A 17,077-nucleotide genomic window follows, 5' to 3' on the forward strand; every position below is an offset into this window, starting at 1 on the left:
CTCTATCGCGGGAATTCCACTAACGGTCCATATGTAGCCAAACGTAGCTGCTTCCATTGTTGGTATCTGTACTGATGGTGCAAAAGCCATAACAGGGAGACATAGTGGAGTGGTATCGCGCGTGCAAGCAGTTGCTCCCAACGCCACTTGGGTAAACTGCAGTATCCACCGAGAGGCTTTTGCTGCCAAGGGAATGCCTGACAGTTGTTTTTTCTCGCCTGAATGATCTGAATCTAGGATTACAGGGACTCTCCACAACTATATTGAGGATATGATTAAAAAGTTGGAGCTCTTCTCTGTCTGCATTAACAAGGACAACACACAGGTCTTTCCATCATTGTATGATTTGTGTGCAAAAGAACTCAAGCTTACGGACAATGTCAAATGTGATATAGCGAAGCACCTGAGGGAGTTGCGCAATTATGCAACTACTTTCCCGAAACGGATGACACAAACAACTGGATTCATTATCCCTTTCATGCCCTGCCTCCAGTCCACTTACCGATATCTTAACAAGAGAGCTTCATCGAAATTGCAACAAGTGGTTCTGTGAAAATTGTATTTAATCAGAAGCCACTGCCAGATTTCTGGATTGGGCTGCGCTCAGAGTATCCTGCCTTGGCAAATCGCGCTGTTAAGACACTGATGCCCTTTGCAACCACGTACCTATACTACCGTTCAAAAGTTTATGGTCACTTAGTAATGTCCTTGTTTTCCATGAAAACATACATGAAATGAGTTGCAAAATGAATAGGAAATATAGTCAAGATGTTGACAAGGTTATAAATAATGATTTTTAATTGAAATAATATTTGTGTCATTCAAACTTTACTTTCGTCAAAGAATCATCCATTTGCAGCAATTACAGCCTTGCATACCTTTGGCATTCTAGTTGTCAATTTGTTGAGGTAATCTGAAGAGATTTCACCCCATGCTTCCTGAAGCACCTCCCACATGTTGGATTGATGGGCACTTCTTACGTACCATACAGTCAAGCTGCTCCCACAACAGCTCAATAGGGTTGAGATCCGGTGACTGTGCTGGCCACTCCATTATAGACAGAATACCAGCTGACTGCTTCTTCCCTAAATAGTTCTTGCATAGTTTGGAGCTGTGCTTCGGGTCATTGTCCTGTTGTAGGAGGAAATTGGCTCCAATTAAGCTCCGTCCACAGGGTATGGTATGGCGTTGCAAAATAGAGTGACCGCCTTCCTTCTTCAAGATCCCTTTTACGTTGTACAAATCTCCCACTTTACCACCATCAAAGCATCCCCAGACCAACACATTAACTCCACCATGCTTGACAGATGGAGTCAAGCACTCCTCCAGCATCTTTTAATTTTTCTGTGTCTCACGAATGTTCTTCTTTGTGATCTGAACACCTCAAACTTAGATTCGTCTGTCCACTTTTTTCAAATCTTCCTCTGTCCAGTGTTCTTTTGCTCATCATAATCTTTTATTTTTATTGGCCAGTCTGAGATATGTCTTTTTCTTTGCAACTCTGCCTAGAAGGCCAGCATCCCGGAGTGTTTTGTGGGACTATTTAATGAAGCTGCCAGTTGAGGACTTGTGAGGCATCTGTTTCTCAAACTAGACACTAATGTACTTGTCCTCTTGCTCAGTCCTCTTGTGCACCGGGGCCTCCCACTCCTTTCTATTCTGGTTAGAGACAGTTTGCGCTGAAGGGAGTAGTACACCGCATTGTACGAGATCTTCCGTTTCTTGGCAATTTCTCACATGGAATAGCCTTCATTTCTCAGAACAAGAATAGACTGATGAGTTGCAGAAGAAAGGTCTTTGTTTCTGGCCATTTTGAGCCTGTAATCGAACACACAAATGCTAAAGCTCCAGATAATCAAGTCTAAAAAAGGCCAGTTTTATTGCTTCTTTAATGAGCACAACAGTTTTCAGCTGTGCTAACATCATCGCAAAATGGTTTGCTAATGATCAATTAGCCTTTTAAAATGATAAACTTGGATTAGCTAACAGAACGTGCCATTGGAACACAGGAGTGATGGTTGCTGATAATGGGCCTATGTACGCCTATGTAGATATTCCTTAATAAATCTGCCGTTTCCAGCTACAATAGTCATTTACAACATTAACAATGTCTACACTGTGTTTCTGATCAATTTAATGTTATTTTAATGGACAATTGTTTTTCTTTTCTTTCAAAAACAAGGACATTTCTAAGTGACCCTAAACTTTTGAACGGTACTGTATGTGAGTGTGGATTCTCGGGCCTCACTAGCATGAAAACTAAATACAGGCACAGACTGTGTGTGGAAAATTATTTTAGACTGAGACTCTCTCCAATACAACCCAACATTGCAGAGTTATGTGCATCCTTTCAAGCACACACTTCTCATTAACCTGTGGTGAGTTATTCACAATTTTCGATGAACAAATAACAAGTAAGATAGTTAAATAAAGAGCAGAAATATTTATTATTATTAGTGCCCTGGTCTTATAAGAGCTCTTTGTCATGGCCCACGAGCCGGGTTGTGACAAAAACGCAACTCATGTTTAATAAATGTATCGTATAGTGTGTGTGTGTGTGTGTGTGTGTGCGTGCGTGCGTGCGTGGCAGGCTTAGAATGATGGCAAAAAAATATTTGAGAGTTCGCTGACCCTGGTGCTAGAGGAGGTACGCAGCTGGAGGTTGAATGTTTGAAGAGGTACGGGACTATAAAAAGTTTGGGAACCACTGGCGTAGTAGAAGGGCAACCATGGCATCCATGATATGGAGAGGCGTCCATCCATGATATATACGGGTAAGATAGTCTAGCTAGCTACATTTTCAGATATTACACGTATCTAATTTTGACAAAGTCTCAAGTTAAAGTGTACTGTTAGCTAACTAGCTAAAGTTAGCTGGCTGGCTCACTCGCTAACGTTATGTGTATGATCTTATTATTCGTATCTCAGAGCCATTTGCTTTGCTAGTTATAGCATAATGTTAGCTAGCTAACATTGAACCTGGTTGGTTAGTTACCTGCAGATTAATGCTGGGTAGTAACACCATGAGTTGAGATTATGGTTCATTGTTTAGCTAGGTAACTAGCTACATATCTTAACAAAAGACTCCACTATGCAAGTATCCATTTCAATAGAAATTCACTGCGACAACCGTTGATAGACGTAGCTGGTAAATTCGCTCTAGCTATCTACTCCGAGTGTGCCAGAGCGCAGAATAACTGACAAATTTACAAATGCTCAAAACCCGTTGAATATGGCCGGTGTCAGTAAACGTTGACAAAAAAAGTGTCAATTGTTGCCAGCAGCACAGTTGCAGTCACCAACGCTCTGGATAACATAAAAACTGCCTAACCAGCTCTGCAATGGCAGAAAATGGTCAGTGAGCTGTTCTCTCATTTGTGTCTGGAAGTAGCTAGCCAACGTTAGCTTGGGTGCTTGACTGTTGTTGTTAGGACAGAACGCTCGGCTAAAGCTTAAGAGTGTGTGAACGATGCTGAATGGGTGTAGACAATGAGCAGCTCTCCAGTAGACACCAAAACATTCAAAGGCCATTTTCTCAAAAGTGAGGTTAAGTTAATCAACTTTCAAAGCAGAATTACTTTCCCATTGTTCCTCAAATGCAATGCATGATATACAATTGTGTTGCTCTGTGTCTCTGCTTTAATCCAATGTAAAAAACACAATTTCAAATTTTGCTACATAAGACTGAATCAAGGCGGTCGGCAACATATGTTTGTGTTAGTCCTTTAATTTTGTTTAACAGCACAATAGCTAAGGAAAGAGCATCCAAGAGTCCAATTTCTTTCCAAAATAACCCAACCCTTTACTGGAAGCAGCTATTGTATGTCAACTGGATAAAGTTATACAATTCCATCTATGGAGTCAGACAGACAAACAGAAAGACTTATCTTCAATGTTTATTTCTTGCATCGCAATTGACAATATTATGATGAGTATTTTTGGGGTTAAAGAATGTGCCTCTATTTAAAAATTATGAGAGCTGTACTTGTCAATCACAAATTATTTTCCCTGAAAACAACTTGAGACTATCAGTTGTGAGTGTTCAGACTTTTGGTCTGAACTTTTAGTCTGAATGGTATGCATGGTTTTCATACATGATTAAGAAACTGTATTATATGATCAATGGGTAAATCTAGCTGTTTATCCACCCTCTCATATTGTGCATTTATGACACACAGAAGCTTAAGCTTAACGATGGCTGATCCCCTCCTAGGACCTGCTTAGAAGGCAGTGTGTGTCTGTGTTTATATCCTCAGATTGCGTGGGTTGACCACCTTGCCAATAAAGAGCAGTGCTCCCGAGGCCTCATCCCTCACCAGGAACAGGAAGGGATGGTCCACGCAGTATGAAAGGGGTGTGGAGGGGGGGAGGGAGCTGGCATACTGGGTGCCCTCTGGGGCCATCTCCATGACAACCTTATGATTGAGGCTGCCGAGCTTCGCCGCCTGAGACGTGATCTTGGTCAGGTCCGTGTCTGCCAGAAATTCGTCGAGACCTGGAGAGATGGAGAAAGAGGATAGGAGAGATGTGAAGGCAGAAGAAGAGCAAAATGAAGACCGAGAGGGAGTGAGAGGAAGAGAGAAGGAGGGAGGTGAAGAAACTCACCCAGGTCAGTGAGCAGTGGCAGGAGGTCAGTGGAGTAGCTGAATTTTAGGACAGGCAGTGTGAGGGCCGTCTGCACGGGGTGAAGGGTCATAGAGAGGTCCTGAACAAACTCAGCTGTCAGGCTCTCCTCCACCAAGGTCATGTTCTGAGTGACATCATCAGGAAGGAACACAAACATGCTGACGTCATCCTGCATCTGGATCTGAGCAATCTGGAGAGAAAGGGAGAGGGAGTGGGGGGGGGGTCATCAATAAATGTTTTCCCTGAGGTAAACTTGATAACTGGCTACTTAAGAAAGTAATGACCGATGGAAAAAGCATATCTGCTGAATATACTGCATCTGTACTCACTGTACAGCCCAGGTCTGGGTCTACACCCATCTTCACCGGGTAATTGTCCTGCTGCATCATGGAAATGCGGGCGGGAGCCTCTCCAACAAGCTGGAAGTCCTCCATCACTCCACTCTGACTGAACCGAGTCATCCACTTCACTACACACACACAAACAGCATGTTACAAACAGCACCCCATAAACGACTGCACACTTTGGGGAGAAGGGCAGAGAATTGGACTGCAGACAGACTGTCCTTACCTTTGAAGTAGGCCGCGCCCAGAGGAACCACACCAGAGTTCCGTCCCAGGGGCTTGGACATGAAGCGGTCGACCTTGCCGCCCGTCTGCTGTTTGACCCAATCATTGATCTCATTCACATCTTTAGCACCGCCCATCAGAGCCTTGGGCCGCACCCCATACTGCTTCTCCACCACGCCAAAGTATTCCTGCTTCAGACGCAGCCCTAGAGAGATACACACACACACACACAGGTCAACAAACATACACACAATCAAAATACACACAGACTGATCAAAATTATCTGAGACACATGCATGCTTACACACACACTCTCACTCACTGCGGGCCAGGTAGACACGTGCAGCGATGCTGAGGCCTTTTCCGGGTGCTCTGAGTGAGGCAAGTAGGTCTCTGAGTGTGTCGTGGAGCTGAGGGTCCTGCAGGGTGTGATACCTCAGAGCTCTGTATAACCACCTCTCTGAACGATCCGGAGACGCTCCTGAGAGAGAGAGAGAGAGATCAATATGTAATTACAAATTTGCCAATTAAATACCAGATAAATAGCAGACAGTGATATAAAGTATAACAGTGCTGAGGCTTACTAACCCATGGATAGCTGAGTGAGCACCGCAGAGATGCTGATGGGGGCCAGGAACACGTTAGTATTGGGGTTGCGACCCGCCAAGGCCCGGAACAGGTTGTAGCCGAAGTCAGAGGTGGCAGCGGCCATCTTTGCTCTGGGCGTGGTAAAGAGCTCCACAGCTTCCTCTTCCCCTCCCGTCGCCTCTGTCTCCAACTGCATGGGATTTGTCAATCGAAAGACACAGGAAGAGAGAGAGAGAGAGAGAGGAGGGTTATTGACATGGCTTGTTCATGCAGAATGAGAAAAATAAGGAGATAGAGAAGTGATGTGACAAAGAGTGATGCTGTTCGGAATTGGCAAGCCAGAATGAAAATGGAGGGACGTAGAGATGGAGAGACTGTGGAGAATCTACTAGAGGAAGATGAGAGAGATAAGGTGTAGAATAGGAAAGCCAAAGGTACGGAGTGAATAAAAGACATGAGAGCATAAGAAAGAATTGAGTGAAAACGGAGATGTGGAGTGGCCTCACCAACTGAGCATAAGAGAGCGAGAGGAGGGCCCCCAGACACAGCAACAGGGTCGTCCGCATCATCCTGCAACACAAATTCAATGACACACACATTATTATTAAAACATACACTCTCTCCATTGAGAATGCTTTTTAGTCCAGGGCCTAGGCTTAATCTGTGTCAAGGAAACTGGCCCATAGAGTGTGAGTCAGATTTTTTGACTGAGTGTGATTGGCTGCAGGGCTCCTGTGGGAGAACGTAGTGTTAATTTATGATAAGCCCTGTCAGCATCTCTTCTTTTCCCTCTTTCACTAGGCAGTGATGTTTAGATGTTTGTGTGTTCAAACTGAGCTCCATTTCTTCCTGTTTCTGAGCAGAGACTAAAACCATGCCCAAACCGTCCGTGCGTGACATCGTGCGCAAATTGATTTTGTCCCCCTACAACAAACGTGATCACGACACGCAGGTTGAAATATCAAAACAAACTCTGAACCAATTATATTCATTTGGGGACAGGTCGAAAAGCATTAAACATAACATGTATGGCAATTTAGCTAGCTAGCTTGCTGTTGCTAGCTAATTTGTCCCGGGTTATTATTTCACCTGAAATGCACAAGGTCTTCTACTCCGACAATTAATCCACACATAAAACGGTCAACCAAATTGTTTCTAGTCAACTCTCCTCCTTCCAGGCTTTTTCTTCTTTGGACTTTATATGGCATCTAACTTTCATAATAAGGTGTATTACCACAACCGACCCTCCGACCTCAGTTCATCTTTCAATCACCCCAATGAGGAGATGGCATGTGGGTATATGCTTCTGAAAGACAATGAGGAAATGGGAGAGGCAGGACTTGCATCGCGTTCGGCGTCACAAATAGAAGCAACTTCTAGTTTAGCGCTTGCCAACGCAGACGCTCGTTGGTGCGTGCGAGCATTGTGAGTGCAATGATTGAATAACATGTGTACATTTATTTTGCAACGCTCGCGCACACGACGGTTCCGGTTTGGGTAGCGTGTAAGCCTTGTAATACATCCCAACCTTCTGGCTCTCCACACACACAGTGTAACTAACACACAACACAAGCAGAGGCAGACTGTTCACACCTGTTTACTAGCTAGTCACACTAACACAGTAATGTAAATGAGCTTTGTAGAGTGAATAGGGTCATACAGAGTCCAGAGAGGTGAGCAGACTCATTGACACAGACAGAGAAGTGACAAAGTGAAAAGTCACAGAAGGTGGAGATCAGAGATTATGGAGAGCTTGAGGAGGATGCTTTTTCAGACCACACACAAACACATAATAGTATAACTCTGCCAGTTCTCATTCCCAACACCCCCTCTCATTCTTTCCTTCTCCCTCTCACGTTCTCTTTTACCCACACACATATACTATCTTGTTTCCTCAGCACATCTGGTTGTCATTGAGCTTCTCCTGGTTTCCCTGATGAAAAACAACATCCATCGCTGAACCTCAGACCACGCACACTTCTCTCAATTCCTTTCTTCTTCTCCGCCCACTCTCTGCAGGCCTGATGGTTAACCCAGGCACTTAATCTCTTTCCAACCCAAAGATGCCAGCCAAACCCACAGAGAGACCTTCTCTCTGTACCGAGGCTGCCCTCTGCCACACAACCATACACAATCACAAGCATGGTAAATTCAAGATAACTTACCACAATGTTTTGCAAATGGTACTGTAGGTCTTATTGTTTGGCTAATGGTACTATAGGTCATCTTGGGGTTTTTTTGGGGGGGGGGGGCAGTGCACAAAAAGTTTTGTTTGGGCACCAACACATCTATTGACTCCCATACTTTCAGGCCATGAACACTGAATCTCCTGCCATGCGAATGTCTATATCCTGCAGGTAGGGACCACTATGGACACAGCATTCTTCACTTGCTCTATACACATCACCTTGCATATGGAGTCTAGACATGTGTCTTTAGTCTTTTCTCTATTAGACAGGTTTGCAGTTGATCCAAACCATCTTGAGTGTTTACTGTGATATAGAACTGACTAAAAACAGGGACAATTAAACAAGTTGTTGGGCTCTGGGAAAGGTTAGTCTTGGCGTGTTTCCCTTGGCGCCCTGCTCAGCAGCTTGAATGGAAATTCTGAACCAGTCAAAAGTAGCCTACTGGAAAAGAAAAGGGACCAGCGGAGCAAATTCACCATAAGATTGTGCACTTGTTTAAATCAAAAGCATGGATTATTCACTCCTGTTATGGAGATTAAGTTATCCCATAAAATGGTTTCAAAACACCACAACACTACAAAGCCTGATTAAAAAGCTTTACAAAAAAATCCTGCTTACTAAGAGGTGTTATTAGGTCTACTCCGTTCTGTAAAGGATGTTGCACAGGAGGTTCTGACTGGAGAAAAGAAAAATACCGTTAAGGTTTAGTGCCCGAGTCTTTCATACCGTGCAATCGACCTTGATAAAACATCCCATATGATGCCTAAAAGTGACTAACCTTTTAGCACGATTATGGGCCACGTCGCCCGCCCGTGTGTCTCCAGCAGCCGTCTCGGGTGGAGTGCTGAATATAGCGGGGCGATGCACACAGCCGTGTATGGAAGACGTGGAGCACAACTTTCCCCCGCCCTGCTCTGACGTAGCAGAGGATATAGCCGGTTGGGTTTGTCAAGAAGCGGGATGACTGTTTTGAGCGCAAGGCAAATTCATGGTCCCTTCTCTCCTTCACCGCCCTAACATAATGGTATGTCAAATTTGACGCGCAATCAACTGACCTAAAATGTTACTTTTTTTTTAATTGCAAGAATGTGCTGGAGAATGCTGCAATACGTAACTTTTTGGGCGACCCAACCAAAATCACAGAAACTAGTTGTAGCTCTGTCACTCATTGAAAGCAAATCTAAGAAGCGGTAGATGTGTTTTATTTCTATGCTTCTAGTTCTTGTGTCTTTTACCTTTGTACACCATGTGGGAGTTAATGTAATGTAACTAGGGGTAGCGGATATGCTGAGCCACTAATGTAGACAATAAGTACATTAACCGGATAGAGAGGTGGGGGCATGTAATACAATTACCATCTCTATGTAGGATGTCATGCTAAAGATTGCATTAGCTGAGAACATAATTACATTTCCGCCTTCTAACATACTAATATCAGGAGAAAGCAGGAGAAGGATGGTAGCAAATTGAAGGCCATGTGAAACATAATTATGCAATAAATGTATTATTTGTTGTATAAGCTAGGGGGTTCTGCAACCATTTTGATCCAAAACAGGAACAGATGTGTGTGTTATCAGGCGTAGGCAAGCAAGAAACTCGGGTTGGAAGATCATGGTGGCTGAAGGGCTAAGAGGAGTAATTGCATTAACTAAGGGGATGTACCCATATGCTGTATGTGGATAAAAGCAGAGCCAATGCTTAGGGAAGTTAGATGTTCCGCTGACCACCTCAGCTTTTGCTACTTTGTATTAAAGCCTATATTGAATTCATAAGTTCTAGTATGAGTATTATATTCTTAAGACAATTTTCCAAGACAAAAATGGCGAGCTAGCCAGGAGATCGAAGGGACCTCGGACAGTGTCGTTCTTGGCTGGTGACAGTTTCTCTGGACAATCTCACAAACGGGTGGCCGCCCAACTATATACAGGTAGGCTTGTTCTTACGTAGTTGAAATGTTTGTGTAGATTGCTTCAGGGATTCTGTCTCAGCGGAAAAAGACGTCACGTAGGTCTCTCCTTACATTCCTAAAAAACCTAGTAATACTAAGAGCTTTTGAATTCAATAGAAACTGCATGCATGCATGAATTTTGGGGGTTGTTAAATGTAATTATATGTATGAATTTATGGGGACTAAATGTGTGGTGAACGGTAGGCCTGGCCTGGTATGGGGCTGCTGCTGCCTGCCCATATGTTCAAAACAAATAAATAAGTAGGTAGAAAGTCCACGATACCACTTTTAAAATTAGAAAAAGGCCTGCTTGGGTGGCATATTCACGAGACCACCCCGGGATGGGGGTCGGCCTGGGTGAATAGTTAGGGAGCAAGAAAACGTCGACCCGATTAGGCGAGGTTCAACTGCAAAACAGATCCTTCAGATAAAACGCTCCGTCTAGCTAACGGGGTCAATAAATCAGTAGGCCACACCTCGTTGCTGCTCTGAGGAACAGAGTATAGCAGGGAGGGGGTGAGTGAGATATGAAGGAAGACTGACCCGTTTAGGCAGAATTTCCATCATATTGTGAATGAACGTGAATAAGGATAGGAAGGGAAACTGACCCGATTAGGCAGGACTTCCGTCATATCGTAAAATCCTGTAGAATAATGTATTCTGTGTTGCGGAAGTGAAACAGATCAGGCTAAAAATTATGGGTCGTTTTAGGTAAAACGCAGTATGTATAAACGTGAATAGGATGTGAAGAAAGACTGACCCGTTTAGGCAGAATTTCCGTCATATCGTAAAATCCTGTAGAATATTGTCCCTTGTGTTGAGGAAGTGAATCAGGAAGGCTAATAAACTACAGATCGTTGGAGGGAAAACAAAGTGTGTATGAACGAATGTGGAAAAGAAATCTGAATGAGTGAAAATAAAGGCCTGAGTGAGTGAAAGTTTCTCTGTGTCAAGGGAGTGAAACAGGGCAGGGAGAAATAAAGAGAAATATTGTGTGTGTGTCGGTTGGTCCGGAGGAGGAATGCGCAAGCCTTTCTGTGACAATAGATCGAGTGTAATAGGAAAAGGATGCGTATAGAGCATACTGGGAAGAAAAATAAATAAAAGGGTATTGATTAAAAGGAACTATGAAAAGGTACAACATTTACATAATAAATGTGTTAAATAACTATTCTGGAGTGCATAGAACTTGTGGTAAAAAGTATTAAACAAGACACATAATATATACGGTGTGTGAAGTGAGAAGATAAAAGATACGGATAAAACACAAGCTATACTATATGGTTAAAATAAACTCAGGCTATTTAGAATAAATAGTAACAACAAATACATAAAGAACAATACCATGGTATAGTCTGTAGTATATACTAGAGATATTACAGCACCGTGAAGGACGGTAGAAGGAAAACAGTAGGTAACACTGTAGCTGCAGGACCCATAGGAAGTTACACCATCTAGGAGAGAGAGTGGGTCTGGAGAGACTCTACAAGTGTAGAGAATAGATAGGATAAATTAGGAATATAATCAATAAGACATTAAGTAGGATAGAATATCATAAGTGAATAAATATAAAGAGATAAGAAAGTGTAGATATTATAAACAGCTGATTTAGACAGAAAAATGTGTTAAATAGGATTAATAAAGTTAAAGTAATGTAAACTGATAAAATAAATAAGACACCAGTAGAGATCGTAGGGGCGATCTCTACTATAATAATGATATCTGTGAATGGGAAAAACGCACAGTGATATTTGCGGGAGTGTTTAGGGAATAATAAATAGTGACATGATGACAAACAGACTGTTTTCTCCCTGGAAAATAGAGATAGTGGAATTTAATAAAGCCATGGAGTCGCTGAAAGAAGCGCACGTTAATTCTATCAATTCGGTTTGAATATGAAAGAGCAAACTGGATAATGTAGGGCAACATTACCCGGTAAACAGGATAAATAAAATCAAATAAAAAAGTCAGGGAGGCAGGTATGGATTGAAAGAATCACATAAAACCAGAATAAGAAGCTCAACTTGCCAGTGTTTTGAAATCAGCATTCTATCATCAGAAAATACATTACGATGGGGGCCAGATATGACTCTGCTCGCCTCGCAGACGTGCGAGAGGAGAGTAGAGCCATAAAATATCAAAACGTAAGAAGATAGCTCCCTGTTTTAGATATGGGACTGTGGGAAGAATGTGTATAGGGAGACACTGGAACCTAGTGCAGTAGCAGGAAATGCAGCTATACAAGAGTTTGCATCTTTTTCAATAGAGCAACAACTAATCGTTTTGAGCTTAGTAAGAATGGAACTTTCACAAAGCGGTGTATGGTCTCTGTTCGATCAAGAGATTACAGTGTCTATGTGATGGAAGACGTATTAGATCACGTTCTACCTAACTGTTATTAGAGCACCGATGGGATTTACAAATAGTCCCACTTGGTATCATTTTGCATTGAAACAATCGTTTCTGTGGTGATAAAATACGAGGATGATTTGTTATTGGCGTCGAAAGACGGAAAATAAACTTATGAGAGATCACCACCTTAGTAAATTAATTGGAGGAACAGGCAAAGCAAATTGTAACATGTTTGAGTTTTTCAATTTCTGAGGGCATGATAAACTATGCGTTCTGAGGCATGGCCAAACACTCCGCGCATGCTCAGGAAAACGTAAGGGGTTTTCAATTTTGTTAGATATTTTATACCGTCATTCTCTGAAACTGCTAAAACACTTGTAGAATGGAATCAAGAGTGTGAGGAAATGTTTGTCGAGTTAAATAAGTAATTGGGTTAAGCGCCAGCATTGGGATTGCCAAATTTAAAATTAACTTTTAAAATATTTTAGTTAGTTTATGAACATGGTGATGGATTGAAACAAACATTTAATGATTGGAGTAAGGATAGTGGAATTATAATGGTGATGTTCAGTATATAAGTAATACTATTGGCTTGCTGATTAAAAGGTAACATTGTGAAAACTAACGAAATGTACACTTTCTTTTCCAGAAGGGGTTTTCATTTTCTCTTGTCGGAAATGTCCTTGGAGACTGCGATACTGGGGAAAGCAGTTAGTGATAGTCGGCTGTTTTAAGAGTAAACGTATCTGGATTAGGCTATTTTGGTGGGATGTCAAAAGCACTAGTATGGATATACCAGAGTGCAGAATAACGGATTAGTTTACAAATGCTTGAAGCCTGATTGAATATTGCCGGTGTCAGTAAACGTCAGGGAAGAAACATAATTAGAATTATTGCAAGCAGCACAGTTAAACGTTAGCTTGGGTGTTTGACTGCCACATGGGAAAAATAGTAGGAAGTAATGATTCAGAAAGTTTGGTTCAACCCTGTTCATTACAACATATTTGGGGTTTTGAGAACCATGTGACTCAAGAAAAACATAGTCTTTGTTTCGGTATTCAATCACCACCTTCCGGAGACACCTGAAACCCCACCTCTTTAAGGAATACCTGGGATAGGATAAAGTAATCCTTCTAACCCCCCCCCCCCCTAAAAGATTTAGATGCACTATTGTAAAGTGGTTGTTCCACTGGATATCATAAGGTGAATGCACCAATTTGTAAGTCGCTCTGGATAAGAGCGTCTGCTAAATGACGTAAATGTAAATGGTATTCGAAATAAATGTATTGAAGTGACATAAGAATTGGCTGATGTATTTTCTACATTTGGTGCTTTACAGGTTAATCTTAAACTAATGGATGTTTAATGAGTGTTGACAGTATGTGAACGGTAATATATTATTAATGTCTTTATAGCACTCTAATGATGCGATATTTTAGTCAATTGAAAAACTAAGGTTTCAATACAAGGTTATATGATGAATAAATTGAGCCTTGAGATTGTAAAAATAAAAAAGAATAAAATAATTTGCGGTTGGAAGCAAACAAGCAACTAGTGCGATGTTTGAAATAAAGGTATGAATAAACATTACTATTGTTTGGTTTTATAGTTAGATAACACTAGTAAATTTGAGCAGGAAAGTTCTGTATTCTGGACATTATAATCTGTTTGAATTACGTATTGACTAACAAGATGATAAGACAACATCAACTTTTTGAAGGTTCTACAGTGGTTAACCAATAGTTTTGTATTATACTAAACTAATGACACAGGTTAAAATGATAAGATTACTGGAAAGGGCCTCTGGGATTTAATTTGGATGGACCTTTTTCAATTCAGTTTTAAACTGGGTATACAGGAAGATGGAAATGTTTTGAAATGTGTCCAAATGGTTTCTGAAGGACAGGGACAGAGAAGGGAGAGGAAACATTTAATGGTGTCAAATGCCCTGAATCCTAACAATTTCCCGTGAAGACTGATCAACTTCACTAGAAATTATTGGAACAGGTGGAATTTAAATATAAAATGACTATGAAACACCAGTCTCTATTCAGAGTGTACAATTACTTTGAAATTGTATTATTTCCATATGAAAATTTGGGTTATTGTCTTTGGGTAGATATACAAATGTGCTTTGTTCAGTCTGCATATAGAAGGGAAATATATGTTACTCTGAATTTGGGTTGGACAATTTATAAAATGTTTTAGTTATGATTTGGATATAGAACTGTTTAAATTTACTAGGCCTAGGGAAGCTCTGGAAACTAAATCCTGAGACAGGGAGGTTGACAGAACCTACAGAAGATTAGATTTAAGGTTTTTGTTCTTTTGTTTTATTATGTCATTGGAATTTCAATGTTGAATTGTATTGATATAATTCATTGCATAAAAGGTTTAGTCTGTTTTGTGATAACACCCAAAGATGAAGAAGAAAGGAGACCAACATAACATGAGCATAGAATGAAACGGATGGTGTTTTCCCCAGGTTTAGTTACATTATGAGTAGTGGTCATAGAATGAAACGGATGGTGTTTTCCCCAGGTTTAGTTACATTATGAGTAGTGGTCATAGAATGAAACGGATGGTGTGTTCCCCAGGTTTAGTTACATTATGAGTAGTGGTCATAGAATGAAACGGATGGTGTTTTCCCCAGGTTTAGTTACATTATGAGTAGTGGTCATAGAATGAAACGGATGGTGTTTTCCCCAGGTTTAGTTACATTATGAGTAGTGGTGATTTGTTAAAAATATGCAGTTATTATAATTTATTTTTCTCTTTTCTTGTCTGGTCAATTTATTTTTGTTTTAAGGAACATAAGTGTGTTTATTGTTCCTGAGGAGGGAATGTTATAAATTGACTAAAATTGGTTTGAGAACGTTTTAGTATGTATCAAACTATGAAAGGAAGTTAGAAGTAGGAAATTATGTGTTTATGGGTTAGAACTATGACTGCATTGGGGATCTGAGGGGCTCATAAATGAAGGTTATGGTAGTAGAGGGGTGTTATTTCTAGAGACTATGTATATTATTAGAGGAGAACTCACAGAAGAGGAAGGACAGCTGGCTGTGTAAAATATAGGGACAATTCTAAGTAAATTAAACATTACACATACCTAGATCATGGTAAGACTAAAAGTGATAGTGGTGACATTTTTAACACTATGGTAAAAGTTTAAGAAACTTATGACTTAGATTTTTAAAGAGGTTGGATATTCTTTCAACTGGAAGACACTTGACTGATTACATGTTATTCTTACAGCAGTTGCTGTAGGGACCATAATTTGGCTATCATTATGTATAAGTATATCTGTGGTAGGAGGCAAGGTATTTGAGACAATGTTTAAATAGGGCTGTTATTTAAATATTACAAAGTAGTGATCTTGACATAAGAACCACAAAAACAAATGCATGAAATGAAATGTATGCATTCACTACTGTAAGTCGCTCTGGATAAGAGTGTCTGCTAAATGACTAAAATGTAAATGTAGGAAGAAAGTCTGTTGTCAGGAAATAACCCATGTGTTAGTGTGTATGTCCTCAGGAGAAAAGCAGCACATAAGAAGCCAGAAATGGGCATGGGCTGACTTCTAGAGATTGAGTGTACATCAAGATACACCAGGCTGGGGGTATACTTCTTACAGCACCTGCAGTGGTAAAGATCGTCATGTCTCTCATCGGTGGGCGCATAATTCTCACAAGAAGTAAGGTCCAGCTGAATAATGGGTGAGCTTGAAAGCACCATGACAGAGGACGCAGAGAGAGAGAGAGAGAGAGACTAGATTCCACTGTAGACATACAGATGGGTTGGGTTTGGGAGCTACTTGTTCTATTGGTTAATGCATCATGTGAAAGAAGATAGATGTTAGGGTAATTGTACTTTGAACAACATGTTGAAGGCATTAATGTGAAAGCATATACAGTATTGAATTACTTCAAGAAGATATAATGTTGATTAGGGATATGCACGTGCCTATCAGTTGAAATGGAGCAGATGGGAAACAAAGTGAAAATGACATGATTTGGGAACACCTCTCAGAACCTGGGGCCGAAAGGGGAAGACTGGGTGAAAGCATGAGGAAGCTTTTTAGGGCTTTTATTTTTGTGGAGTTCAGCAGAAAAATATCCTGGAGGCATAGAGTCAGGTGAAGAGAGAGTGGGAATTGTCATGGTCTCAGATTTCGGTTTTCATGAATATATTTATGCATGACATATCACATTGTCAATACTGTTGTGTTTTTGTTTTTCACTTTCCACGTCTTATGCTTAGGAACCAGAAGGAGAGGGGTCGCCAGCTTCAGCTGGAATGTTAGTTGGTGTGTGATAAGTGATGGAAATAAGTGGATGTATGGTGTGATCATAAAACAGAGGCCATAAGTCTAAGTTTGAATGCCTCACAGAAAGAAGGCAGAAACCTGAACCAGGACCAGAGGTTCCACGTCTGGTGATCCAAGGTGACCAGGTCCGAGTGTTCCGGAAGAATGGAATGAGCCAAGGAGGGAGGGTCCCTACAAGGTGGCTCGAACAACGTTAACTGCTGTCCAGGTGAAAGGAAGAAAAACGTGGTACCATCTAAACCACTGTACCAAAGTCCCGTCGGAAAGGAGGAGACAACCACCAGGCTAAGAAGACGAAGAGGATGCTGATACACCAGGTGGGTGTCCAAAGGGAACGGGAGCAGAGGAGATCGATGCGCCAGGCAGGAGCCAGGCAGGAGCCAGGCAGGAGCCAGGCAGGAGCCAGGCAGGAGCCAGGCAGGAGCCAGGCAGGAGCCAGGCAGGAGCCAGGCAGGAGCCAGGCAGGAGCCAG

General features: G+C 41.5%; 1 protein-coding gene and 1 long non-coding RNA gene across 3 annotated transcripts; one reads left to right on the top strand and one right to left on the bottom strand.

Annotated features, from left to right (window-relative positions):
- Window positions 1-3,709: 3,709 nt before the first annotated feature.
- Window positions 3,710-8,888, bottom strand: LOC115148934 (pigment epithelium-derived factor). 2 transcript variants are annotated; one of them, XM_029691266.1, is made up of 9 exons: window positions 8,751-8,856; window positions 8,591-8,648; window positions 6,290-6,353; window positions 5,784-5,973; window positions 5,518-5,676; window positions 5,197-5,400; window positions 4,956-5,095; window positions 4,606-4,816; window positions 3,710-4,495 (listed from the first exon to the last, which is right to left on the bottom strand). In XM_029691266.1, exons 3-9 carry the CDS (start codon window positions 6,350-6,352, stop codon window positions 4,245-4,247), a joined length of 1,218 nt encoding a protein of 405 aa, XP_029547126.1. In that variant the 5' UTR covers window position 6,353; window positions 8,591-8,648; window positions 8,751-8,856; the 3' UTR covers window positions 3,710-4,244. The 2 variants fall into 2 exon arrangements, with proteins under 2 accessions (XP_029547126.1, XP_029547125.1); XM_029691265.1 differs by lacking the exon at window positions 8,591-8,648 and having other exon boundaries at window positions 8,751-8,888.
- Window positions 8,889-15,761: 6,873 nt separating this feature from the next.
- LOC115148935 (uncharacterized) lies at window positions 15,762-16,945 on the top strand. Its single transcript, XR_003866766.1, has 2 exons — window positions 15,762-16,584; window positions 16,669-16,945. It is a non-coding gene; the product is annotated as an uncharacterized LOC115148935 (long non-coding RNA).
- The last annotated feature ends 132 nt before the right edge of the window (window positions 16,946-17,077 follow it).

This window comes from Salmo trutta, chromosome 15 (genome assembly GCF_901001165.1).
Source record: "Salmo trutta chromosome 15, fSalTru1.1, whole genome shotgun sequence".
NCBI lineage: Eukaryota > Metazoa > Chordata > Actinopteri > Salmoniformes > Salmonidae > Salmo > Salmo trutta.